This window comes from Herpailurus yagouaroundi, unplaced genomic scaffold (genome assembly GCF_014898765.1).
Source record: "Herpailurus yagouaroundi ecotype Mexico unplaced genomic scaffold, PumYag 77, whole genome shotgun sequence".
NCBI lineage: Eukaryota > Metazoa > Chordata > Mammalia > Carnivora > Felidae > Herpailurus > Herpailurus yagouaroundi.
This window is the reverse complement of record NW_024412388.1, coordinates 18,425,470-18,453,436: the sequence shown is the minus strand read 5'-3', so window position 1 is coordinate 18,453,436 and position 27,967 is coordinate 18,425,470. Positions and strand designations below refer to the sequence as shown.

Here is a 27,967-nt window from a genome sequence, read left to right as displayed (position 1 = left end):
CTCTGAAATTATCTACCTAATTCCACTCAGCAGAGGAGCACATAAAACCTAAGATCTATGTCACTCCTACAGCCCTAACTCACCTTGATCGGGATCTATGACGCCGTCTAGGTCGAGTATGAGAAGGAGAGCGAGACCGTGTCCGGGATCTTGATTTGGAACGTGACCGAGATCTTGGTCGGGTCTTCTCCTTCTCCTTTTCTTTTTTGGAATTCTTCTCTGGAGAAGGTTCTTTAGGCTCTGGTACAGGTTCAGGTTTGGGAACTTTCAGGATGTCACTGTAGAAACAAAATGTTGATGCAATATGGTTATTTCTCTTTTTAAGATGGTGCCAGAATCCATGAGGACTTCTCCCCAGCTCCAAAAGATACATACACATCAGTGAAAGCCAAAATGCAACTAACAATTCTAACCACATACATTTTCTTAAGAGTACAAAGTTGTCCACAATACTGGCGAAAAAAGCAAGTTACAGGATATAAGATATCTGAAACAATACAACCAACCAATAGCAGTGGTCACCTTTGGGGCATTTCACTTTTTAAAATTTTTTTGGTGTTTTCATCTTCGAGACAGAGAGCTGAGAGCACGAACTGGGGAGGGGCAGAGACAGGAACAAAAGCAGGCTCGGCGATGACAGCAGAGCCCCACACGGGGCTCGAACTCACAAACCCTCAAAACTGTGAGATCATGACCTGAGCTGAAGTCAGACGCTTAGCCAACTGAGCCACCCAGGTGCCCTTGGGGCATTTTATTTACACTCTCCTACAGAATCTGAATCTGTCAACAAGCTGATCTTATGATTTAAAAAATACAAAAGGGAAATAACCAAGTAATTTTATGTTTTTAACTCAGAATTATACTGGCAGTTAGCAACAGCCTAAAATTCTTATTTATAAATAAATTTTTATCTACTTGCCTAGTAGAAGTGGCCTCTTGCACTGAAGGTTCTTTTACTTTCACTGATGGTTCTGGGAGCTCTGGAGTTTTTTCCTTCTTTTCTGGAGCAGGGGAAGGACTCCGGCTCTTGGTTCTGTGGCGGGGAGACCGAGAATGACTGCGCTTTCTCTCTCTCCTGACAGGGGAAGATCGTCTTCTAGGGGAAGGAGATCTGGATTTGCGTCTAGGATAAAAGCAATTTTTTTCAGGTTTGTGTCTAGGATAAAAGCAATTTTTTTCAGGTTTTTGAATAATGTTGGTTGGGGGAGAGGGTCAAGGGCAAAGTGAGAAATTAATCTTTTTGATTATACCACTGTTCTTTATAGGTGAGAGATTCCTTATGAAAAGAAGATATCCTGTCATATTTACTTAATATGGGAAGGGCCAAAAGAAAACCAGAAAGGTAAGTAAACAAAAGGTAACAACACTGTCTGGTATACCAGTTATAAGAGGAAAGCATTGACCTGGAACTCTAGATTTAGATTCTTAATCATTCCCAGAGATGAAGAGACCAAAGACCAACTTTTCAGAGGAAGAGAATGCTTAAAAGTAAAGAGAGATTCCCTAACAACAAATCCAAAAAAACCCAACAAAACAAGAGTTGGGGTGCAGACAGATCCCACCATAGAGTCTGTCAGGTAATCTAGGTATTCCAGAAAAATGACTAGTGCAATTAATGTGCTCTTTGGAAGAAAAAAGAAACACGTCATATTTGCATAGCCTTTTAGGAAAAGGAGAAGTCCCCTTTCCTTTTCAATAATAGTTTCCCTAACGTAAAAGTAAAACAGCAGACCTGGTTCATCAATAGCCTAGTTACCACTGTGATGTGCTTAACACTAGAAATAATACTGCTTCCCTAGTAAGGAGGTTTTAATACCAAATATACAAATTAAAATGGATAAAGAAATTACCTCTGCCCTTTAATTCCAGATTTGTGAAAAAATTAGCAGAACTCTAAAAATGAAAACCCTAGTAGAATTCTCACCTTTCACCACAAATACAGTAGAAGCTGAGTCATGGGTTTAAAAATGGAAACCTAACCATAGTCTCATCGGAAGGAAGAAGAAAACAAATAAATGATCTGGTTTGGGTTCAATACAACCATCTAAGAAAAGCAGAACAGGGCATTAGAGAAGTGTAACATGAATGGCTAATGGGTACAGATTTGTAATTAAAAGGAAAGAAAAAGAACTGGAGAAGATTAAAATAATTAAATGCTATATTTAAAGAAAAGCAATATGGAAAGCAAGTCTAGATTCTGATTTAGAAATTGAGAGTTGTACAATTCACCAAGATCTAAGAGACAATTATTATAGTCCAATGATCTGCCTCAAACAAACCTTTAATATTTTGGGCCAGAGACCAGCCTTAGTTCATCATGAAAACTACATGATGGAAGAAATTCTGAATAGTGCTGGTAGCTTCCTTTTTAACTGTGTAACTTTCTACACACAGAGTACGATCTGAAGCATTTGTAAAACATATGCATCCCTTATATTATACCTTCTTGGGCTCCGAGACCTCTCCCTTTTTTCTCTGCTGCTTTCTTTTTCTTCCTTATCCCTCTTATCCTTGTCTTCATCTTGCTTTTTCATAGATGCCAACTTTTCTTGTTCAATCTGCAAAGATCAAGTTTTCAAAGAAACATAGCTGAACATCTGAGATCACTAAACAAATTGAGGAAGACTTTGCACCTCTGATAAACACCAATGCCGTATAAATCATTTCATCAGCCTCCTGCTTTTCAACAAGACTATTCTCGCTGAAAATTAATCCCTAACAGCTGAATGAAAGAGAATAGTTATTTTCAAGTTTACTTAAAAAAATAATTTTCATGTTCAACTTACTCTTTTGTGATTTAACATACACTGCCCATACGAAGAAGCCATGCTTACACTTTTACACTGTTACTAAAGTTCAATTTTCTTAAGCTAGAAGTACTCACATTAAAAAAAATGTACACACACACACACACACACACATATATCTGACTCTGGGAAAATGACATCTTAAACTTCAGTGTTTGGATTAGGGTTGGGGAGAAGGAGTGGAGAACCAAAACTGAATGTCCAAATATATTACAGCAAAGCAAAACAACATGCTAATCCTAGCCAGGTCACATAAGATTTAAAGTGTGTTAGCAGTCTGGATACCATGCCCTCAAATCAACATCACAAAACAGAAAGGCTATTACTTGTCTTTGTTTTATTTCTTCTTTCTTCAGTTCTAGAAAAGCAGAAGGGATTCCAGCGATGTTTTCTTGTGCACTTAAGAGCAGGGGCCACAGCTCTCCCATAAATTCTCTAGCATTTTTTCCATTCAAAAACCCAGTCAGGTTGATTTGCATCATTTTGGAGTCTGGATTCTGCAAAAAGACATGACAGGAAGAGAAACAGGTTACTTCAAAACAGGCCAACCAACCAACCTAAAACTCATATAAATTAGTATTTTTTAAGTCTACCATAGGGGCTTAAATACATATATGTATTCTTTACTACTTAAAAAATAGTTTTCTCTAATAGCTTCTCAGCAATATAATCTCTAGCACAGATTACCAAATTCTCTCTCACTCTACCAAAAGCATCAGAGCAGCCTGTTAATCCTTTGTGGATTTCGTAAGTATTTTTAGACTATGTGGCTGTTAGTGGGCCTTACATTTATTAACTTTAAAAACCATCATGAACATCCACAAATTCCTGCATTTACTAACAAGGAAAGTGTTTGCTTGCCTGGAAATTTTCCCCCAATGAGAAACTGAAAAAGTACATAAACTATTCACTTCTCTACCACTATAAGATAGCTTTCTATAAAGTATCTACCGTCCAGTTATGAAAACTAACAAGTTATGCATGCACTCTGTAACTTTTGAAGACTAAGCTGAAAGCCTGACTTCTACATAAAGAAAATCTACTATAACAATGCCTCGAATTCTCAACTGTCCACAAAGGGCTAAGAGGTCAAGTTTTCTCAAAAATAACTGGGTTTTTAAATGCTAAATCTGTTGGTCAAGCAACAAGGTCCATATAACAAGCACAGCTCAATAGCACAAAGCAAGTACAGATTCCAGGTGTCTTCAGTTTCTTCTTGGAACCTTGGGGGTTTGGAATCGCCAAGTCCCCTGTAGAGAAAGATGTTCCCTTGGCTTGCTTCCGACTCCCTACTGCAACTCAACCACCTTGAGTTTAATGTTATATCATTTATCTAAATTGCAAAAGACGAACAAGCAATAATGAGTACACAACCACAAAAAAAGAAAAGATTGTTTAAAAAAGTTCTAAACTTTAATCTCATGCTCACTACAAGGGGAATACTACCAGATACTTAGGTTTTAAAAATGCACTAAAATACAAATCAGTAAAGCATTTCTCCAATAAAATCTATCTTTAATCATCATTTTAAAAACGTTTTCCCATGTTCCTGGTTTTCTAAGTAAAATGTATACATTTTAAAAGAAGTGCTTTCTTAAAATTAATCTTTAAAAATATTCACAACAAAATGTAATTACCAAATTATTTTTAAAATAGAAATACCTTATCAGTTGAAATGCCAACTGTTCTGTCAAAACACAAGGGCGAACTCTTTGGGAAAAGGATTAACGTAAAGGTAAATTCACATTGGTATATTTGCCAAAAGGTCATATGGTACATCTTACTATCCTTTGGGTTGTTGTGGCAAAATAACAAACTATCTTATGATAAAATCGTTTTTAAACATCAGTTCTATCATCATCTCATATTATCTCACGTATGAAGAAAGGAATGATTATATTAACTGGTTCTAATAATGCTGCCAATTTATTTCAGTCTGAAGTTTAAGCATAACGTAAACAAAAAGTCTGTGCCTAAAATGTTAATCGATGACTAGCTGACATGCAGCTACAACTAAAGACTTCAGTTACTTGATTATTTTAAAAACAATATCCAATCAAATCAGAATTGCCCCTCATGCTTCACATAAACGTCCATCTCATAATAGTATTTTTAAAGAGCAGTGTATAGATTTACCCAATTGCTCTTTCCTGTTTGTGTTTTTGTTGTTGTTGTTGATGTTCGGCCACTTTACACAACTCACCTCCAAACACACACTGCATCATCAAGGGAGTTGGGTCAGAGCGACATTGGGACACTCACTCTGCTGTGACCTAATAAGGTGATGGTGCTATACTTCAGACGCAAGGAATAACTTCCATTTTGGTTCAGGCCTTTTAAATCATAAATCACATTATCATTAGAAAATTGCTGTCAAAGTAACTTAACATGTAACAGCAAAATTACAAACAATAAGTTTGATTTTTCACCTGTGTAGCTTTCAACACTATGTACCTTCACTAAACTTCCAGCCTTAATAGTTGTTTACAAAGTGAATTCTTTTCACAACAAACATTGTAAAACAACCCTCCTATATTTGCACTCCATAGAAAAATTCAGTTTCCATAGATTCACAAAATTATGTCACATATTCAGAAATAAGAGCCATTTGTGTATTATTACCTTCACTTCCAGCTGGTTGAATATAAACTCAATCACAACATCATCTTCAAACCCAAGGATTTCCGTTACTCGTTTTGTTATCCAAGGCTTTATAACCTCCAAATTTACTTTGCTCATATCCACCTGATAAAGCATACAAGAAATGACTGAGTACAGGGTTCACAATCCTAAAAGAAAGCTCACTGAAGAGTTTTGCCCAACAAAATTCCTTTTAACCTATGAAATTTTTTTGGTGTAACACGCTACAATATGGCTCATTCTTATGTGGCTGTGTGCTATTCTGTGTTGTTGTTGCTAAAAGGTGGAAAATGTTTAACGGTCCCAAAATGAACCAACTGTGCTATAAAGGTGCAAAAACAGTTTTATCTAGAAGAATACCTTTTTTTCTAGGCATTCTGCAAATTTCAGCTGCTTCAGTAACTTCTTCTGTTTGTTGCTGAACCGATTATCCTGTTCTGCACTTGTTCCCTGTGGGAAGAGAAACACATTTTAATTACGAGTTCAAAGTTAAATTCCTGATTTTTGTCAGTTAATCATGGCCATGACCTTTACAGTAGAAATAGGGTAATCAAGTAAATAGAAAACACCACAGCTAAGATTCATAGGTGCAGATTGCATACTTTTTTCCCAATGAAGCTGACATTTTAAAAATTTGACTGTATTTAAAAATTACAAAACATAAACTTGTTGTAACGGGTCAATATGGCAATATTGCATAAAGCTAGCACCTCCCCCACAACCAAGTTAAGTTTGATGTGTATCTTTTTACACCTTTTTCTATGTTAAAAGACATTTAAGGCTTTTTTTGTGTAAATAAGAACACACTGAAATATTTACTATACTTAATATACTTCCAAACAACACCATTAAATTTCATCCTCTTCTGAAAACCAGTAGCATGCTTGCAAATTATGGTCATGCCTATGAACAAGCGGAAAAGGAAAAAGAAAACACCCTGGGACTGTATGTTGGTTTTCATAACTTTGAGAACATGGAATCTGTTACAGATCTACCCTAATAATTAACTTAATTTCAGCAATAAATTTGGAAAAATGAGAGCTTACAAATACTACATGAGATTATCAAGTGATCACTAGTTAATCTGCATTTTCTCATTCCAAGTGGACCAAATAAAAAAATAACTGGCTATGTGATGTGAAATCTACTGATTGGTTCACAGAGTTGGCCACTGTCCCTTGGAAAGTGATCGGGAAAATTTTGTTTAGGAAGGTAAAGAACCTGGATTAGAATCCCAATTCTGCCACTACTTAAGCCACATGACTCAAAGCCCATTACTTAACCTCTTTTACAATGCTTTCTTACTTGCTAAAATCTACTTTGCAGGGCCGTATAACTCAAAATAATATATGTAAAGTAACTGGCATGTGCCAGAAGTTCAACAAATGAAAGCCATCATTTTGATCTTAAATGAAAAATTCAGTTTACTATCTTGTTGGCAGTGTACTAAAAAGTAATTGCCCTAAATTGTTGCAACTCAGTTTAAATCCAGTCAACTCCTTGAAGAAATTATAGGTACTATATAACTCCCCCTCCTTTCGTCCAGGTTTTTAGTAACACCAAAAGCAAACTTTGTCTTAAAATTTATCAACCACCGGGGTGCCTGGGTGGTTAAGCGTCCGACTTTGGCTCAGGTAGTGACGGTCCATGAGTTCAAGCCTCACATTGGGGGGGGGGGGGGGGGGGCAGGGGGCTGTGCTGTCAGTTCCGAGCCTGGAGGCTGCTTTGGATTGTGTCTCCCTCTCTCTTGGCCCCTCCCCCACTCGGGCTCTCTCTCAAAAAAATGGACAAACGTTAAAAAAATTTTTTTTAATTTATGAACCACCTTGTTCTTTTTCTGTTGGAACTCCTTTCCACTAAAGGTCATAACAAGAAAAAAAAATCAAAATAGGCTTTTGTGTCAAAATATTACATTGGATCACAGGAAATATTGAGTACTTACAACAAAATACTTTTATGAAAATTAGAAAATAGAGTTCATTAACAGCATGAAAATGTGATAAGTACTCTCAATTCAAACTATCATTATGGAAATAACTACAGTTATCCTTCGCACAACCTAAGAAATCAAGTAACTGGCTGGGAATAATACTGCAACTTTTGATGAAAAACTCATTGGCACATTTAAAGCCAATTCAAGAATCTCAACGTCGGCTTCAGAGTGTCCAGAGTTATGCTCTCTCAAGTCCTGGTCTTCCCCTCTTTCAACTTTCCCTTTTAAAACATGCAAACTGCATTATTATACGCCCCAGGGAGTAGCGAGGCGCAACGTCTGTTACACGAAGTATGGATTTTGACCAAAACCACCGGTCTCTATAGGGTCGGTTCTGCACTGAAAAGCATTTGCAAACTCTAGTCCTATCAGTGTCACTTCCCATCCATCTAGGTCTCTCCCAGGTACTCGTCTCCTACAGAAGCGGAATACGGGGCAAACAGGCCCTGCGGTACCAGCCGGATAAAGTCTGGGCCCTGAGCACCAACTTCGACGAGGTAGCTCCCCCGCCCGCAGGTGCTGGGAGCGTGGCCCTGGGACAATCTAGGTAGGTAAGGGGCCCCTTTTCTCCAGCGGACTTCAAAAGAAAAGAAACAAACGGGGGTGGGGGTGGGGAGCGGCGTGCGGGAGGGAGAGGGGCTCTACCCCGTGCCCCTGCCTCCATACACGTGCACACTTTTTGTTGCACCCGCTGCCCTTAGAGTCTCAGATTCAAACGTTCCAACGGCGTATTATCTGAGTTCCCCTCCCTGAAGGGATATCAAATTGGGCGGGAGTTCCCGCGAACTCTGACCCCGCGCCTTCGCGAAGACTTAGGACCAGGAGGGACGACGGGGGAGGGGGTGGTTGGCGCCGCTCTCGAGAGAGAAGCCGCTGAACGCCGTTTCCTGTCCTCTCCTCTCTCTCTAACACGCTCTCCTGGGGCGGTACCCCTAGCCCGTACTCTCCAGAATCCTCCCGCCGCCAGTCACCTCAGGGCTTCCCTCCGGCCTCCCCCCAGGGACTTCCTCCTCGCGGCCCAACTAGGCCCCAGGACCCGGCGGCGCGCGCGGCTCGGCCTGCAGGCCCCACTAGGCAGGCGAGCGCCGAGGTACGGCTCTGGCCCATTCCCGCCGCCATTTTCCGGCGACCGTCGCTGCCGCGTAGGGGGGACGATCCCGGAGGAGGAGACTGCGCAGGGGCGCACCGGTCTCCGCCGCAGGGCAGGGGGGAGCGTCCGCCGGCACGGAGGGCCGTCAGGATCTTCGAAGCCTCCCCTCGGTGGCCACACCGTCCCGAGTTTAGGCCTGCTGTCGGGCCTCACCGATGGGGCCCTCACCTCACCCCAGATCCCCGCGCTTCTACTTACGCGGAAGAATCCCGCGTCCATCTTGCTGCCTCGCTCGGAGATCGCTCCCTATCCCAAGATACACCGCGCCGCCGCGACGGAGGGCGGGACCGGCAGGGAAAGCCGAGCGCCGGGACGCAGCGCGCGCCGTTCCACCCGCCCCTTAGGCCGACACGAGGCCGCGCCTGCTCAGTGCGGGGAGCACCCGCCACGCGTGCGCATGCGCGCCCAAGGGGCGAGCCGCTGCCGGACTCCGAGACTCCCGAGTAGCCAGGCCGGGGAGGAGAGTCTCGCGACCGCAGCCAATAAGAACGAGAGAAAAAGAGAGAGAGGGAGACAGAGAAAGAGAAAGAGAGAGAGAGAGAGAGAGAGAGTTGGGTAGCCCCGCCCTGCGAATCCTTTTGTGGCACTGGATCAGCCTTGTTCGCGCAGCGCCACTTGACCCATCCTTCGACCCGTAGTGGAGGAGGCCTCCCGCTCTGGGGGCTCCATGGAGCGATTGAAAAGAAAGGCTGTTACCTCAGAGTGACGCGGGCGGCGCGGCCCGCGCGCGGAAGAGAAGCCTGCCGGCCTCTCCTGTCATCGTGAAAGTTGTGACTGTGTTGGTTTTACGAGTCCACGGGTGACTAAGATCGGCTCTAACGTAGTGGAGCTGTGTAGTGTGAATGAAGTCCGCCCCGTGGCCCCGGTCTCCTGGGCTTCCTCCCCCGGTCGGCGCACAGCTCCCTCGTTTTGGGAGCTGGCCGAAAATGCAAACGCCCGTCGGAGGAGTTTCGGCTCCGGCCGCCCGGTAACCACGCCGACGGGCAGGAAGCGGACGAGAGCGCCCGGGCCCGGGGCTGCGGGTCGGGCAGGGCTCCGCCGGCTCGCCGCCCAGCGCGGGAAGGCGCGTGTCCCTCTGGCCATATTTTATAAAGTTAGCTCTCCCTGCGCGCTCACGCTCTCCTTGCCCGCCCTGCCATGGCCCGCATCACGCCCCGAACCGTGTGGATGTCGTTCCCGCGGCTCTGAATACGAGTTCTGTGCTAACACAGTCGAGCTCAGGCTCCTCTCCCGGTCTTCCAGCTGGTGCAGGCAGCTTCCTGCTTGGCATTTCCACTTGGAGAGACATCCCCAACTTAACGTGTCCCGGAACCGAACCCCTGATGCCCACCCTTCTCTTCCCCCTCACTCCTCACGCACCCCAGAGACCGACCTGCCCCTCCCAAAGATCCCCCGCCTCCGTCGATGGCAACATCTTTCCTGTGTTGAGGCCACGAGCCTTGGTGTTACTCCCGACTTCTCTCTCTCTTTCACCCCACTTCCAGACTGCCGGGAAACCCACTCAGCTATGATCCTGGCTCGAGGTGCCGTCATCTTTTGCCCGAACCTCCGCACCGGCTTCCTAACTGGTCTCCCTTCTTCTACCCTTGTCACTGAGCATCTTTTCTAAATGCAGCAGCCAGAGTGATCCTATTAGAAACCCTTAGTCATGTCGCTCTTAAGCCCCAAACCTCCCCAAAGTCCCTCATTTTTCTCAGAACAAAGGTTAAAATCCTACCTGATGGCTCCCCTATTTCTGTGATCCTCTTCCTGGGGCCCTAACGCTGCTCACTGCTTGAACTTTCTAAAAGCTTGCTATTGCCTCACAACCTTTGCACTGGTTGTGACTTCTGCCTAGAACGCTCTACCATCAGATATCTCCTTGGTAAATTTCAGGGTTTTACTCAAGTATCACCTAGTCAATGAGGTCTACCTTGACTATCCTCCTGGAAATTGCTTACACACTCTCCAGAACCCTGATGCCTCTAATCTACTTTGCTTTTTCCCATAGCTTTTACCACCCTGTAATATTTACTTACCTATCTTTAACGTTTATTGTGTGTTCCCCACACTAGAACGTAAACTCCTTTAAGTCAGGGCATTTGTCTTTCTTGCTCACTGATGCGTCCCTAGCACCTAGGACAATGTCTGGCACGTCGTAGAGGCTCAATAAGATTTATTTTTTTTAACTTTTTGTTAATGTTTATTTATTTTTGAGAGAAGGAGACAGACCACGAGCAGAACAGGGCAGAGAAAGACAGAGACAGAATCGGATGCAGGCTCTGAGCTCTCAGCACAGAGCCGGATGTGGGGGCTGGAACCCATGAGTCATTAAATCATGACCTGAGCCAAAGTCAGACGTTTAACCCACTGAGCCACCCAGGCACCCCTGCATAAAATTCATTGAATGAATGACAGCATTGTCAAAGCATCGAAGATGGGGAGCTAACTGGCTTCCACAGAACAAGCCAGTTGACCAGTTGGAACTATGAAATCTCACTGTGATCTGTGGTTCTGATCAGTCATTGTGTTTTATCTTTACTATCGCTGCTCTTGTGCTGCCAACCCCATAAATGTTGCTTGCTTACAGTCCTGCCATTGACCCTTTTTGCTTTTTACTCAGCAAAGATGACCTATCTGTCTTCTCTTGGTTCCATGACCATTTCATCTTCCAAACCTATATATTTGAGACAAATCTCTGCCCCAGACCCATATGTGCAACTTCTTGTTGACATTCACTTGGGACGTCCTATAGGTACCTCACACTCAACATGTCCCAAAATGTCTTCATCTTCTTTCACTTGCCTCAACCCTTTTTTTTCCCATTTTTCAATGAATGAGCCTACCTTTCTATCTGTCATCATTCATACTCTTCAGACTCCTGCCTTTTCATTTCTGTTGCTTTCCTTCTTGCCCCATTGCCTCCTTAATTTGGATTACTGTCTGGGCCATTGCAGCCACAACCTATTAAGATTTCCCCTCCCTTCAGAGTTGATGTCTCCACCGTATATTGAGAGTGATTTTCTAAGGTAATAGTCTTAATCCTTTCACCCTTCAATTTGAAAACCTTTCTGTGGCTCCCTATTGTCCTCTAGATAAAGCCCAAGCTAGTTATTTTGGCCTACAAAACCCTTTATGATTTGTTTATTGCGCCCTTCTTCAGACTCATCACATGGACCAATCCTCTTCCTGGCCACATCCTTCACTTCTAAGCTGCAGCCACACTGAACTACAGATGTGGCCTAATTACGAACAGGTTAGGTTTCAAAAGTCAGTTTCTTGTCTGTATGTTGGTAAATCTAAAGTTACTAGGAGGTGACTCATATCACTTCCTCAAACGAGCCTTTTCTGACCAGCCTTCTGAAAATAGCTGAACCCTCTCCCCACTCACTCTATCATACCTGGCTTTATTTTTTCTTCATAGCAATTAATAGTATCTGACATTGTTCTCTATTTTGTTTACATGCTTACCGTTTTGCCCCCATTAAAAAAAAAAGAAGAAGAAACTATGAGTTTCTTGTTCACCATCAAAGCCTTAGTGTCTAGAAGAGTATCTGCTACATTCTTAGAGCTCAGTAAATATTTGGTGAATAAATGCGTGAGTAAGAGTCGGGACCAGTAACGACAGGCATTTCTACCAATGAGTGAGTCTGTTCTTTGAAATAGTAACCTTTGATTCTATAAGGGGAGTCCACATTGAAAACTCTGCTGAGGCAAATAAGCCTTCTCCCAGCAGGTGCAGTGTAGAAGTACTTGGCAGTGAAGGTATTTGCAGATGCTATCTCCTGCTCACTTTGATGCTGTGCAGATCAAAATGGGTCTTAAAGCCAAGAAGCCATCCCCAGTGAGCCTCTGGTGGTTCTTTGCTAGGTCTGGTCTTTAAGTCCTCAAATATGTTCTGAGCCTCTAAAAGCTAATGGGCAGCCAACCTGAGTGTTGATCCTCTAGGCCCAGAGTCCAAGACTTCTTCATTTCATCAACCACTTTTCCTCGTTGTTCATTGATTGCTGTTCCTGATAGAAGTGTTTCACCTGGTCCCTAGTCCCTCTGTCCTTTAAAGCCACTGGTCCTGAAGATAACCATCCCTCCAGGAGGTGCATCTTGTGTGATTTTCTCACCCCTTTCAGCTTTTGTTCTCGTCTCTGCATCTGTCTCTGTCATTTGCTTCTTTCTTTCAGCTCTGCATTTGTGTTTCCTAGATAAAACAGATGAGCAGTCTTCACAAAATATCTCAAAAACCAAGTGCAAATTTAGCAAACAAGCCACGGACTAAAATAATCCCATAACTGAAATGAAAATGCCTGATGGATAAAAGCTGATGCATTTTGCTCTGGAAGGTGTCTTTGAGCACATCAGTGAGTGTATTATCTATTGCCGAATAACTCCCCACATTTAGCAACTTGAAACATTAAATATTTGTTATCTATCATGCACTATTTCTGTGAATCAGGAATCCGGAGTGGCTTCTTTGGATGGTTCCGGCTCAAGGCCTTTTAAGAGAATGTAGTCAAGATATTGGCCTAGGTTACAGTCAACTGGGCCTGGAAAATGTGTTTCCAAGAAGGTTCACTCACATGGCTATTGGCATGAGGCCCCAGTTCCTTGCCACAATGACTTCTCCCTAGGCTGTTTGGGTGTCTTCATGACCTGGTAGCATCCCCCAGAGCAAATGATCCAAAAGAGAGCAAGACAGAAGCCATGGTGTCTTTTAATGCCTAACTTCAGAAGACACACACCATAGTTTCCACACTATCCTATTGGTGACACAGGTTACTCGTAATCAGTTTTGGAGGGGACAGCACAAGAGTGTGGATACTAGCAGCTGCGGATCATTGGGGGCCATCTTGGAGGCTGGCTACTGGGATAAGTATTACTGGGATAAGTAAGTTGCACATGTAGGGGCACCTGGGTGGCTCAGTCAGAAGAGCATGCGACTCTTGATCTCAGGGTTATGAGTTTGAGCCCCACGTTGGGTGTAAAGATTACTTAAATAAATAAAATAAAAATTAAAAAAAATATGTAAGTACAAGAGTGTGTATACTTTTAGATTTAGAAAGGATTGCATTCTTCCTCTCTCCTCAGAAACCTTTGCACATATTCTGTTCCCTTGATCCAGAACCACTGTTACCTCCCTTCCAAGCTTTGCCTTGCCCTCCCCACCTTGTCCCTCTACCTTTAATCCTTTTTAACTAGCCAGCTCTAATTCTTCCTCTAGGGTTTAATTAATTAATTAATTTTAATGTTTATTTTTGAGAGAGAGAGAGAGACAGCATGAGCGGGGGAGGGGCAGAAAGAGAGAGGGAGACCCAGAATCTGAAGCAGGCTCCAGGCTCTGAGCTGTCAGCACAGAGCCTGGCAGGGAGCTTGAACCCACAAACCACGAGATCATGACCTGAGCCAAAGTCAGATGCTTAACTGTCTGAGTCACCCAGGCGCCCTTCTAATTTAGATGTAATCTCTTCCAGGAAGCATTTCTGGTAGTGGGACTTAGTACTTGCCATCTGAGTTGTTTTGTTTTGTTTTTTTCCATCTGAGTATCTTTTAGGGGGTTGCTGAGCCCCCAAAACCCCAATGGTAGACCTTCCCAAACAGATTCCTCATATTCTACCTATTAGCATATTTTCCATTATATTCTAATCATGTATGTGTTCATCTCTACTCCTACCCCATCGACCCCCTACCACCACACAAAACTCTTTGAAGGTAGGAACTATGTCTCCTCTCTTTATCATCAGTGCCCAAAACAGAGTTTGACAAATAATAGGTTCTAAGTATATGTGCATCAAATACACACTTTGGCCATATGCACAATAGTTGAGTATTAAAAACAATATTCTGCTAAAGCTGAAGATTGCCATCATAGAGCAAGTTTTTGGATACAGAATAAACTTGTATCAAGAAAGTATAAAATTTTAACAACAGCTGTAATTACAACTTTATTGTTAAAGTCTTTAGTAGTCAAATTAAGTCTGGCATTATAGTACAGGCAGGAATAATAGCTTCTTGGCACTATAGTGTTCCTGCACTCACTATAATGCACATTAAAAAACAAAAAACAACTCTACACCCAATGTGGGACTCAAACTCATGAACCTGAGAACAAGAGTTGAATGCTCCACTGACTGAGCCAGTCGGGTGCCCCTATGCTGCACATTTTTAATACTAAATGGACACTTTATGATTGCTGAATTTCTCATGGCCGTCTCCATGTTTATTTTATTGTCATTCATAGTTGCATGACACTTTTACTTATGGCATTTCCATTCTATAAATAATCAGATTCACTATGAGGTTAACTCTATGAAAGCCAGAAATCTCTTGGCAATAAAGGAAAATAAAAGCTTACTTGAATTTGTCATTAATATATCAAGCTGTCAATAATAATATGAAAACAGGGAGGGGGACAAACCATAACAGACTCTTAAATACAGAGAACAAACTGAGGGTTGCTGGAGGGGTTGTGGGTGGGGGGGATGGGCTAAATGGCCAAGGGGCATTCCAACACTTGTTGGGATGAGCACTCGGTGTTACATGTGAGTGATGAATCACTAAATTCTATTCCTGAAATCATTATTGCACTATATGTTAACTAATTTGGATGTAAATTTTAAGAAACTAATAAATGGAAAAATATCAAGCTCAAACTATAAGAGGTTTCTAGTTGCTTTTGCATATATAAATATCAGCTATGTAAGACATGGAACAACAGTCTGGGGTTTTCTGAATCTCACTTTCGGAGTCTAATACAAGATTCACTAGATGGCGTTCTATCCTCTCAGAAGGAAGTAAACTATCATAAAGACAACTGTGGTTTGGTTGGTTTTTACTGAGCCCTATGTGCTCACCATGTAGTTCGTGGGTATAACAAGGGAAGTTTTAAGGTAGTCCTCAGGGAGCTTATAATATAGCCAGAAAGGTAACAGCAACAGGCACATGTAATAACAACAGTGTAACTGCCTGCTTTGCTTTCCATCCCGTAGAAAGTTCCCCCACAGATGTTATATTCAGGCACTGTGTTGGCATATTAAAAAAAAAAAATTGTTTAATGTTTATATATTTTTTGAGAGAGAGAGAGAGAGATAGAAAGAGAGAATGAGCGGGGGAGGTGCAGAAAGAGAGAGGGAGACACAGAATCCGAAGCAGGCTCCAGGCTCGGAGCTGTCAGCACAGAGCCCCAGGTGGGGCTCGAACTCACGAACTGTGAGATCATGACCTGCGCCGAAGCCGGACACTTAACCGACTGAGCCGCCCAGGTGCCCCTGTGTTGGCATATTTTTTTAATTTTAATTTTAATTTTTACTTTTATTTTTATTTTTTTATTTAAAAAAATTTTTTAATGTTTATTTTTGAGAGAGACAGAGAGAGACAGACGTGAGTGGGCGAGGGTCAAAGAGGAAGACACAGAATCTGAAGCAGGCTCCAAGCTCCAAGCTGTCAGCACAGAGCCCGACTCGGGGCCCCGAACTCATGAACCGTGAGGTCATGACCTGAGCCGAAGTCGGACTGAGCCACCCAGTGCCCCTGTCTTGGCATGTTTTTAAAAGAGTCAGTCAACCATTTACTTTCTTTCCTTTCCCCTGTCCTTGGGCAGCCAGGAGTGTCTGAGGAATATCACGTGTATCCCACCTGGTGTTGGCGGGGAGGTGCTCTTAGCCTGTACTTTGCCCTCAGCTTGCCCCACGATCCCGCGTCAGAGATCACAGTCACGCAGGACAGAAGTCTCCTTCAGTTTACGGATAACTTAGTAAACGGCAAGAAAAGGACAATCTTATCCATAGCCTATTCTCCAGAAACCTGTAGACTCCGTTTCCTGGAGGCCTCATATCACATATTAGGTGCTTGCCACGGTGATGGGAGAAACAAAGGCAAATGAAAAATTAAGTTCCCTTACTGCCTACAGCCCATCGAGGAGTCCTTGAAACAGGCAGAGTGGCCTCCCTCTAGGAGCTCAGCTGCCTCCATGATGACACCTTGCTAGGGGCAAAAGGGAATCTTGGCTTAACATTATCCTGACGCCCCCAGGATCCCGTGAGTGTCCCTAAACACATAAAAATTCCTTTGCAAACTTCCTTTATCGTTAGCCCCCAAGTATATATTGGCAATTATACTCCAGGCATATGGCCCCTGATATACATCTGAAGGGTCTCATGACTGAGGTTTCACTAAACAGTAATAAATGACATTTTCCTAACAACACCTACCCCCTCAAGGTCCTGGAAACCTTGTTTCCAGAATTCCTTTGAGACTTACGCTATCCCTAAGCGCCTCGCAACCTGAAGGTGTGTAATCAGTCACCCTTCACAGCCCCGGTGCAGCTCTTTCTGTCCTGTCCCCCGTGCTTTTTAAACAAAAATTTTTTTAATGTTTATTTTTGACAGAGAGAGAGAGAGAGAGACAAAGCATGAGCGGGGGAGGGCTAGAGAGAGAGAGGGAGACATAGACTCCAAAGCAGGCTCCAGGCTCCGAGCTGTCAGCACAAGGCCTGACGTGGGGCTCGAACTCAAAGACTGCGAAATCATGATCTGAGCCGAAGTCGGACGCTCGACGGACTGAGCCACCCAGGCGCCCCAATCCCCCGTGCTTTAATAAAATCACCCTTTTGCACCAAAGACGTCTTCAAGAATTCTTTCTTGGCCGTCAGCTCCGAACCCCCAACATCACCCCAAAAACCCCATCATTAGCGCTTTAAACGCATTAGCTAACTCAGTCCTAACAATAATACCTAGTAGACTGTTGCGGGCTGAATTGTGTCCCCCTACCCCACATTCACATGTTGAAGTCCTCACCCCTTGGTACATCATAATGTGACTGTATTTGGAGATAGAGTCTTTAGAGAGGTAATTAAGTTAAAGTGAGGTCACTAGGTGGGCCTTCATCCAATCCTGAGGAAATCCTTCCAATCCTGAGGAAATCAGGACACAGACACACGACAGGAACACCATGCAAAGGTGCAGGGAGAAGGCGGCCATCTACAAGCCAAGGAGACAGGCTTCGGAATAAACCAACCCTGCTAACACCTTGACCTTGTACCTCTAGCCTCCAGAATTGTGAGAAAATAAATTTCTGTGGTTCAAATCGCCCAGTCTGTGGTCATCTGTTACAGCAGCTCTTGAAAATTCATACATCGCTATCCCAATTGTAGAAATGAGCAGAAGGAGGCCCAGGAAGGAGAAGTGCGTTACCTAAAGTCACACAGCCCGCATACGCCAGAACTCACTTTTAGGGTTTGGTCTGTCTGCTGAGAGTTGGGACCAAGACATCACTAATGGCTTATCTGTAGGCGTTTAAGCAAATAGCTGGAGGAGGGAATGTAGCTGGTCATCAAATGCCTCCCAGTCTGCGCCCAAACCGGGTGAAAGAAACGGAAAGCCAGAGGGGCTTGGGTGAATTTTCTGTGTCGGGCCCTGGACCATCAGGGCAGTAGTGGCCCTAAGCGATCAGTGATTCAAATCATTCTTGACTTCATTTAAAATGAGCAACAATTGGGGTGCCTGGGTGGCTGACTCAGTTAAGCGTCCGACTTTGGCTCAGGCCATGATCTCATGGCCCGTGAGTTCAAGCCCCGCATCGGGCTCTGCGCTGACAGCCCAGACCCTGGAGCCTGCTTTGGATTCTGTGTCTCCCTCTCTCTCTCTGCTCCTCTCCCTCTCACGCTCTGTCTCTCTCTCTCTCTGAAAAATAAACAAGCATTTACAAAAAAATTACAAGCCAACTTTTTGTTCTTAAATTCTTAAAATGTCCATTGACTTTAAAGCATGTTTGCTTGTCCAAAGATACCACAGAGTAAAAAAGACAAGTTGCAAACCGGGAGAAGACATTTGTGACAATGTCACTGTAACTGAACACTCTTTCAAAACGGTCACACGCCAGTGAGAAAAAAGCAGACAACCCAATGGAAAGATGGGCAAAGTCTTGAACCGGCCAGCGTTCCACAGAAGAGTCTATCAACCTCTTTAGCGATCTGGGAAAAGCAAATCAAGATCACACGATGCCAATTGATATGGACTGGACTACCTCTTCCACGTTAAGAAGTCTGGTAAGGGGCGCCTGGGTGGCGCAGTCGGTTAAGCATCCGACTTCAGCCAGGTCACGATCTCGTGGTCCGTGAGTTCGAGCCCCGCGTCAGGCTCTGGGATGATGGCTCAGAGCCTGGAGCCTGTTTCTGATTCTGTGTCTCCCTCTCTCTCTGCCCCTCCCCCGTTCATGCTCTGTCTCTCTCTGTCCCAAAAATAAATAAACGTTGAAAAAAGAAATTAAAAAAAAAAAAAAAAAAGAAGTCTGGTAATACGAAGTGTTACCAAAGATGCAGATTAACTGGCAGGAGAGTAAATCGGTGCCCACACTGTGAAATACTATCCGTCATTTGGCATTATCGAATAAAATCAAAGATGTGCAAAGCCCATGACCCAGCATTTCCACTCCAAACAGTGCATGTGTGTACCGGGGCCATGTGCAAAATATGCAAAGCAGTATTTTTCCTACTGGCAAAAAACCGGATATCACATAAGTGTCTGTCACCAGGATCATGGATATAAATAGATGGCAGTATGTTTTTAAAATGGAATTTCAAAGGAAATGGAATGGAGTACAGGTGCATGGCACAAAATAGGTAAAACTTTAAAATTGACTGGAAAGGGACACCTGGGTGGCTCAGTCGGTCACATGTCCGTCTTCCGCTAGGCCCGTGTCTGGCTTCAGATCCTCTGTTCCCTTGTCTCCCTGCTCCTCCCCTGCTTGTTCTCTCTCTCTCTCTCGCTCTCTCAAAAATAAATAAATATTAAAAAAATTAAATTGAGACTGAAAAAACCAAAACAAGTTGCAAAAGACTATGCACAGTGTGAGCTCATTTATCAAAAAATGAAAAGAAAAAGCTAGCAAGGGGTGCCTGGGTGGCTCATCGGTTAAGCGTCTGACTTCGGCTCAGGTCCTGATCTCACAGTCTGTGGGTTCGAGCCCCGCATCGGGGGCTCAGAGCCTGGAGCCTGCTTCCGATTCTGTGTCTCCCTCTCTCTCTGGCCCTCCCCTGCTCATGTTCTGTCTCTCTCTGTCGCAAAAATAAATAAAAACATTAAAAAAAAATAAAAAAAAAAGAAAGAAAAAGCTAGCAAAACTCAACAACGTATTGTTTCAGGGAAGCATGCCCTTACGACAAAATTATTTTTAAGGTGAAGAACGTTCGGGAAAGTGGTTCCCCCCGGGGTCAGAATGGAGGAGGAGATAGGGAAAGAACACAGAAGTAAATTATTAAACAGTATTGATAATGCTCCAACTCTGGAGTTGAGTGGAGTGTGTTCAGAGCCATTTTTTTTTTAATGTTACATATTTTATTTGGTATTTTACAAATAGAACACAGTATGGCGGGGGTGGGGGAAACTCCTGGCAATATGGTTAGATTGTTGACAGAAGGACTTCTTAAGAGCTGCTATGCAAAAAGACAATGGAGTAATATTCCAAAGTAATGGAGGAAAAGAACTCTGAAACTAGAATTTTATCTCTAGTTATACTGTCATTTAAATACTCGAGTAAAGCTTTGCGCAGTGGCAGTATCGTAGCCAATGAGGTTTATCCGAGGCGCGATTATTGCTAATTAAATACTCGAGTAAAATAAATATTTACTCAGGGCCTCAGAAATGTTGCCACATAAAAACCTTCTTTGAAATCACTCCTAAAGAAGAGAACTGAATGCAGAATAAAGCAATGACATATGCGGGGGGTGGTAAAGGCGAATAAATGACTTAAACAATTTTATTAGTGTCTAAAAACTTGAACTCCTCCCCACCCCATCCCCCCCCCAAAAATCTAAAATATCACAGATTCTAGAACTAAAACTCTAAGTGCCCTTTCTTGGCAATCAGAGAAATTCAAACTAAAGCAGCAATTAGATAATATTTTATAACCATAATATTGCCAAAAAAATTAGAAACCCAAGATAATTCAAAGGGCCCATAAGGATATGGAGGAAACAGGGTATTTTCCACTAATTGCTGATGGAGGTAGAAACTGTGTGTGCTTTTTCCCTGTTTATACCTGGAGGTATAAACTGTGTGCCTTTCTAGAAGGAAGGCCTTCTGGCTGTACTTAGTCAAATTAAATATAATGTGTGTTCTATGACTCAGCAATTCTACGCCAAGGCATAAAAATGTTCCCCCTTCTCCACCCCCATACCAAAAAGACCTCACATACAGTGAGTGAGGTGTATATTTGAGAATGTTTCTTTTATTTTGTGTGTGTAGTTGGATCTGGAGGCAAACTGTGTAGATGATGGATGAGAAGAGGTGCCTGGGTGGCTCAGTGGGTTAAGCGTCCGACTTCAGCTCAGGTCATGATCTCGCCGTCCTGAGTTCGGCTTAGGTCACGATCTCACAGTCCGTGAGTTCGCGCCCTGTGTCAGAGTCTGTGCTGACAGCTCAGAGCCTGGAACCTGCTTCAGATCTTCTGTCCCCTGTCTCTCTGCCCTTCCCCTGCTCCTCTCTCTGTCTCTCTTAAAAAATAAATACATACAACTTAAAAAAAAAAAGAACATTGTATTTTTTTTAAGGCACATTCATTCATTCAATTATGGATTCGTTAAGTATTTTTTCATTATTTGTTATGTGAGGCACCACCCTTGACATTGGGAATACAGCAGCAAACAACAAAATTCTGGTTTTTGTGGAGCTTCTATTGCAAGACGACAGATAATCAGGAAGAATTAATGAGGTGCACGAGACGGACACTGTTGATGAACAAGATGTACTGTTTTGACAAAGGGTGGCCACGAAAGTCCTCTCTGATAAAGTGACCTTTGAGTCTGCTTTGAGAGGAGGAGCCACACTGTGGCTATGTGGAGGAGGAGAATTCCAGGCAAAGAGAACAGTAGGTGCAAAGGTCCTGAGATGGGCGTGTGTTTGACATGTTTTAGAAGCATTAAGGAGATCGGTGTGTGGCTGGAGTGGAGTGAGAGAGGGAGCTACAGGAAGTGAGAGAGGTTACGGTGGCCGGGATTTTGCTTGGAATGAAATGAGAATCCCTTAGGGGCTTTTTAGCAGGGGACTGAAGCGATCCAGCTTAGATCATCGTGGTTACTGTGCAGAGGCAAGACTGGAGGCCAGAAGAGCAGGGAGGAGGCTATTACAGTGACCCAGGACAGAGGTGATGGTGATTTAGAGTAGGGTTATGGAAAAGATGTCAAAGGTGAAAGGAAAAGAACAGAGAAGAAAAGAAAGAGAAGAAGAGAAGAAAAGAGAAGAGAAAAAAAAAAAAGAAGAAAAGAAAGAGAAAAAAGAGAAAAGAAAAAAAAGCTTCAGGAGAGTATCTTTAAGGACTAGGGATAGGGAATACCTCTTGAAACAAGATGGTTTTAAAAGTGCTAGCCAGGGGCGCCTGGGTGGCGCAGTCGGTGAAGCGTCCGACTTCAGCCAGGTCGCGATCTCGCGGTCCGTGAGTTCGAGCCCCTCGTCAGGCTCTGGGCTGATGGCTCAGAGCCTGGAGCCTGTTTCCGATTCTGTGTCTCCCTCTCTCTCTGCCCCTCCCCCGTTCATGCTCTGTCTCTCTCTGTCCCAAAAATAAATAAACGTTGAAAAAAAAAATTAAAAGTGCTAGCCATAAAAAAAAAGAAGACATTGATAAATATGACTACAGTCTGTTCATCAAAAGATATCACAAAGAGGAAAAAGACAAGTTGCAAAGTGGGAAAAGATACACAATTTAAAAATAGAGCAGATGATTTACTAATGGGTGGGTGTGAGAGAAAGAAAAGAATCAGGGATGTGGCTGAGGGTTCGGGCCTGAACAACTGGGAGAACCGAGTTGCTCTTCACAGGATGGGAAAGACTAGGGAGAAGTAGCTTTAGGTGGAAAAGCAAGAGTTTGCTTTGGGCTGTTTGAGATACGCGTTAGATATCCAAGTGGCGCTATTACGTGGTTTGTTGGCCATGTATGTCTAGAATCGGGGGAGAGGTCCGATGATGCTCAGTTGAGAGTTGCGGCATATAGATGGCACTTACATCACGGGATCAGAGGAAGTCACCAAGAGAGTGAGGACAGACGGCAAAGAAGTCTGAGACCAAGCCCTGAGGCGCTCGTCATTCAGAAGTTAGGAAGGTGGGGGCACCTGGGTGGCTCAGTCAGTTGGGCGCCTGACTTCAGATCAGGTCATGATCTCACGGTTTGTGGGTTCAAGCCCTGCATCGGGCTCTGTGCTAATGGCTCAGAGCCTGGGGCCTGCTCGGACTCTGTGTGTCCCTCTCTCTCTGCCCCTCCCCCTCTTGTGCTGTCTCTCTGTCTCTCTGTCTCTCTCTCTCTCTCTCAAGAATAAATAAACATTAAAAAAAGAAGAAGAAGAAGGAAGGAAGGTGATGAGGAGCCAGCACGGGAGACGGGGAAGGAATGGTCACTGAGGGCAGAACTAAGAGAGGGAAGGGCCCTGGGGGCCAAGTGAGAAAGTATTTCCAGCAGGAAGGAGTGATAGGCCATCCCTCATCCTGGTGTGAGTAGAGGAGATGAACAAGGAGTAGATCTGGCAAGGATAATTTCTGTTTTTATTAAAACAATTTTTTTTAATGTTTATTTATTTTTGAGAGAGAGAGCACGGGCGGGGAAGGGGCAGATAAAGAGGGAGGCACAGAATCTGAAGTGGGCTTCAGGCTCTGTGCCGACAGCTCGGAGCCTGGAGCCTGCTTCGGGTTCTGCGTCTCCCTCTCTCTCTCTCTGCCCCTCCCCTGCTTGTGCTCTGTCTCTCTCTGTCTCTCAGAAATAAATAAATGTGGAAAATATTTTTTGTAAATCTCTTTTGCTTTCAAGTGACTACCAAGGCAAGAACTGGAAAGCTGCAAAGAAGGAATAAGTTGGTAATTACATTTCTTGGAGATCCATTAAGGCATCACAGCATTCTTGAAGGGGCCCCACTAAAATTCACTCAAGAGGAGATTTCGAGCAGGGAGGGAACGCTCTCTGACAGTACCTGGGCTGTCCCCAGACCGAGGGGTTCATATCACTAGAGATCTAAGGTCAGTCATGTTTCTACCTGCTTCTCCCGAACGTGGGCTGACTGTCAGAGTCCGGGACAGTACTATCTGCTCAACCACAACAGTTTTCTTCTTTGCCAGGAAATTTTCTGTGCAGGGAATGGGTGTCTTGGGACAAAAGGCCACAGAGCTGACACAATGCCCCTGCTGTGTGCTCCCATCCAGTGGGCCCCAGGCAATTCCTGGAGACATTTTTGTTGGGTTACTGCACACCCACGAAGAGCTACTTAAAAAAGGAAAAAGCACAAAGCTTTACAATTAGAGGGCCATTTAGAAAAAAGCATTTAAAAACTAACAGATACACAGATGCGCCTGTTACTTCTTGCAATGGACTCGAAATTGTTCTCCCGGCCTCCAGTCTCTCCCACGCCAACCCATTCTGCACACTATAGCAGGATTAGTCTCCCGAAAGCACAGATCTGATCTTGTCACTCCAATGCTCGAGCACCTTCGGTGGCTCCCCACTGCCTTTAAAATAACCACGCATTGAAGATCCTTCATACTGGAGCCTCTCTTCCCCGCCCATCTCCCACTGCTCGCTGGGACCTGCGCTAGGCTAAAGCTTCTCTGCAGCAGGGTTCTCGCTCTCGCTTTCTAAATTTCCACTCTTCCCTGGACTCACTCCAGTTCAATCTTTCGCTCTTAGTTTACATGTTATTTCTTCTGGGGAGCTCTGCTCCCTACCTACCAAACTCCGAGCTGAACTAGGTACTCCAGCGAGAGGCTTCTATAAAACCCTGAAATTCCTCCTGTCGCAAAACTGGCGGTTCCAAATTGTATTCGTTTGCTTGTTTGTCTTCCCTGCTACACGGTAAGTTCTGCGAGGTCAGGGACCATATCTACCTGGCTTACCGCTGGATCTCCAGGCTCTGCTATGGACTCATGGATGCAAGCAGTCAAGAAAGAGCAAGTGAACTGAACAGTCTTCCTTGACTCCCAAGTTTTTCTTTCCCCTACCTGACCATTCCTGTCCATAAAATTCCTACCCAAACCACATGTACTCGGTCCCTTGATTCATGAGAAAGTTCATGCTGCAGTAAAGCACGGGAAGAATGGTGTTCTCAAAAAACATTTCTGGGTCAATAGGACGTCTATCTGGAAGGAATGAATCTTGACTTTACCTTGCACACACACCAAAATCAATTTCAGGTGGACTGTATATTTAAATAGGAAAAGTAAAGCACTAAGACTTTTGGAAGAAAACGTATGGGAAAAAAAAAATCTTCAAAACCTTTAGGTAGGCAACGATTTCTGAAACAGGATACAAAAGGTCCTTAAACAGGATACAAAAAAGGAAAACACTGGTAAATTATCATTCACGTTAAAAACTTATTTTCATTAGGGGCGCCTGGGTGGCACAGTTGTTTAGGCGACCAACTTCAGCTCAGGTCATGATCTCGCGGTTTGTGAGTTCGAGCCCCGGGTCGGGCTCTGTGCTGACAGCTCAGAGCCTGGAGCCTGCTTCAGGTTCTGTGTCTCCCTGTCTCTCTACCCTTCCCCTGCTCATGCTCTGCGTCTCTCCGTCTCTGAATAATAAACGTTAAAAAAAAATTTTTTTAACTTATTTTCATTCAAGCACACCAGTAAGTGAATTAGCAAGGCAGACACAATAGAGAAATAATAGACAGTCAACAGAACCAAAAGTCAGTTTTTTATAACAATTAATAAAATTGACAAACCTTTAGATGAACTAAGAAAAAAAAAAAGGCTCAAATTACTAAAATCAGAAATGAAAGAGGAAACATCACTCTTGATCTTTCAGAAATAAAAAGAATTAGAATACTATAAAAAATTGTATGCCAACAAACTAGCTAACCTGGAGGGAATGGATAAATTCCTAAAAAGACATGAATTACCAAACTGAAGAAGATATAGAAAATCTGAATAAATCTGCAAGTAAAGTGATTGAATTAGTAATAGTAATTAAAAAAACCACAGCAACAACTTCCAACAAAGAAAAGCCCAGACCCAAATAATCAGATGTCCTCACTGGTAAATTCTACCAAATGTCTAAATAATTAACATCAACCCTTTCAAAAAACAGAAGAGGAAATACCTGCCAACTCACTCTATGAGGACAGTATTATTCTGGTCCCAAAACAGACAAAGACACCAGAAGAAAATTATAGACAACATCTCTTAGAATACAGATGCAAAAATTCTCAACAAAATACTGCAAAAAGGATCTAGCAACAAACATATAAAAAGGATCTTACACCATGATTGAAATTTATTCCAGGAATGGGAGTTTGGTTTAACATATGAAAATCCATCAATGTAGTATATATGCCATATCAATAAAGGACAAAAACAATATAGTCATCTTACAGATACAGAAAATCATTTGACAAAATTCAACTCCCTTTCCTGATAAAAATACTTAAGCTAGGAATACGAGTAAATTTCCTCAATGTAACGACGGCCTTCTATGAACACAGCTAACATCATACTTAATGGTGAAAGACTGGCTGTTTTCCCCCTGAGACCAGGAAGAAGACAAAGATGTCTGCTCCCAATCCCTACATTCAAAATAGTACTGGAAGTTTTAACCAGAGCAGTTAGGCAAGAACAAGAGATGAAAAGCGTCCAAATTGTAAAGGGAGAAGTAAAATGATCTCTATTCACAATGGCATGATCTTATATGTAGAAACCCTAAAGGTGTCACACAAAACACTATCAGAGCTAATAAACAAATTCAGCAAAGTTGCAGGATATGAAATCAACACACAAAAAATCAGTTGGATTTCTACACACTGGCAATTAACAACCCAAAAAGGAAATTAAGAAAACAATTTCATTTATAATAGCATCAAAAACAGTAAAACACTAGGGTAAATTTAACAAAATGAGTGTAAGACTTACCCAACGAAAACTACAAATTTCATTGAAAAAATTTAAAGAAGACCAAAATAAATGGAAAAGCATCCCATATTTATGGATCACAAGATTTAATAGTATTAAGATGGCAATACTCCCCAAAATGATCTACAAGCTCAATGCAGTCCCTATCAAAATCTCAGCTGCCATTTTTGGAAAATTGACAAGCTAATACTAAAATTCATGTAGACATATAAGGGACCCAGAATAGCCAAAATATCTTGAGCAAGAAAAAAAAAATAGCCAAAATATCTTGAGGAAGAAAAAAAACTAGCCAAAATATCTTGAGCAAGAAAAAAAACTAGCCAAAATATCTTGGGCAAGAAAAAAAAAAGTTGGAGGACTCACCCTTCCAGATTCCAAAACTTGCTACATATCAAGACAGTGTGGTACTGGCAAAAGAATGGAAATATAGATCAATGAAATAGAATTCAGAGTCCAGAAATAAACCTTGTATTTATGGTCAATTAATTTTTTTTAAATTTTTTTCAACATTTATTTATTTTTGGGACAGAGAGAGACAGAGCATGAATGGGGGAGGGGCAGAGAGAGAGGGAGACACAGGCTCCAGGCTCCGAGCCATCAGCCCAGAGCCTGACGCGGGGCTCGAACTCACGGACCGCGAGATCGTGACCTGGCTGAAGTCGGACGCTTAACCGACTGCGCCACCCAGGCGCCCCTATGGTCAATTAATTTTTGACAAGGATACCAAGTCAATTAAATGGGGCTAAAATAGTCTTTTCAACAAATAGCGTTGGAACAATTGTATATCCATGTGCAAAAGATGAGATTGAATACCTGTCTCACGCCATATACAAAACTTAATTCAAATTGGGTCATATCATTAATTTAAGAACTAAAACCATAAAACTCTTCTAAGAAAACATAGGAGTAAATATTCATGACCTTGGATTAGGCAGTGGTTTCTTAAATACGATACCAAAAGCACAAGTGACAACAGGAAAAAAAAGATAAATTGAGTTTTATCAAAATGAAAAACTTTTGGGGGCGCCTGGGTGGCGCAGTCGGTTAAGCGTCCGACTTCAGCCAGGTCACGATCTCGCGGTCCGTGAGTTCGAGCCCCGCGTCGGGCTCTGGGCTGATGGCTCAGAGCCTGGAGCCTGTTTCCGGTTCTGTGTCTCCCTCTCTCTCTGCCCCTCGCCCGTTCATGCTCTGTCTCTCTCTGTCCCAAAAATAAATAAACGTTGAAAAAAAAATTTAAAAAAAAAAAAAGAAAAACTTTTGTGCTACAAACGTGAAAGTTAAAGAAAGTGAAAAGGCAACCCACAAAATGGCAGAAAACGATCGCGGATCATATATCTGGTAAGAGATTTGTAACCAGAATATATAAAGATTTCTTAAAGGTCAACAATATTCATTTAAAAACCCCAAATAACCCAATTTAAAAATGGGCAAAGGATTTGAATAGGCATTTCTTCAAAAGTGATATAAAATGGCCAATGTGCATATGAAAAGACACCATTAGTCTAAACTAAGACATCATTAGTCATTAGGG

General features: G+C 43.0%; 1 protein-coding gene and 1 pseudogene across 1 annotated transcript in view; one reads left to right on the top strand and one right to left on the bottom strand.

The window, feature by feature from the left end:
* The window catches only part of SRRM1 (serine and arginine repetitive matrix 1), a 31,894-nt gene extending 22,975 nt beyond the window's left edge, over positions 1 to 8,919 (bottom strand). The window contains 7 exon segments of the mRNA XM_040465146.1: positions 84 to 278; positions 920 to 1,123; positions 2,443 to 2,558; positions 3,134 to 3,304; positions 5,430 to 5,552; positions 5,808 to 5,897; positions 8,789 to 8,919. Coding sequence (XP_040321080.1) covers positions 84 to 278; positions 920 to 1,123; positions 2,443 to 2,558; positions 3,134 to 3,304; positions 5,430 to 5,552; positions 5,808 to 5,897; positions 8,789 to 8,809 — 920 coding nt within the window. The 5' untranslated portion in view covers positions 8,810 to 8,919.
* Positions 8,920 to 20,095: 11,176 nt separating this feature from the next.
* LOC121027953 (uncharacterized) lies at positions 20,096 to 20,246 on the top strand (annotated as a pseudogene).
* The last annotated feature ends 7,721 nt before the right edge of the window (positions 20,247 to 27,967 follow it).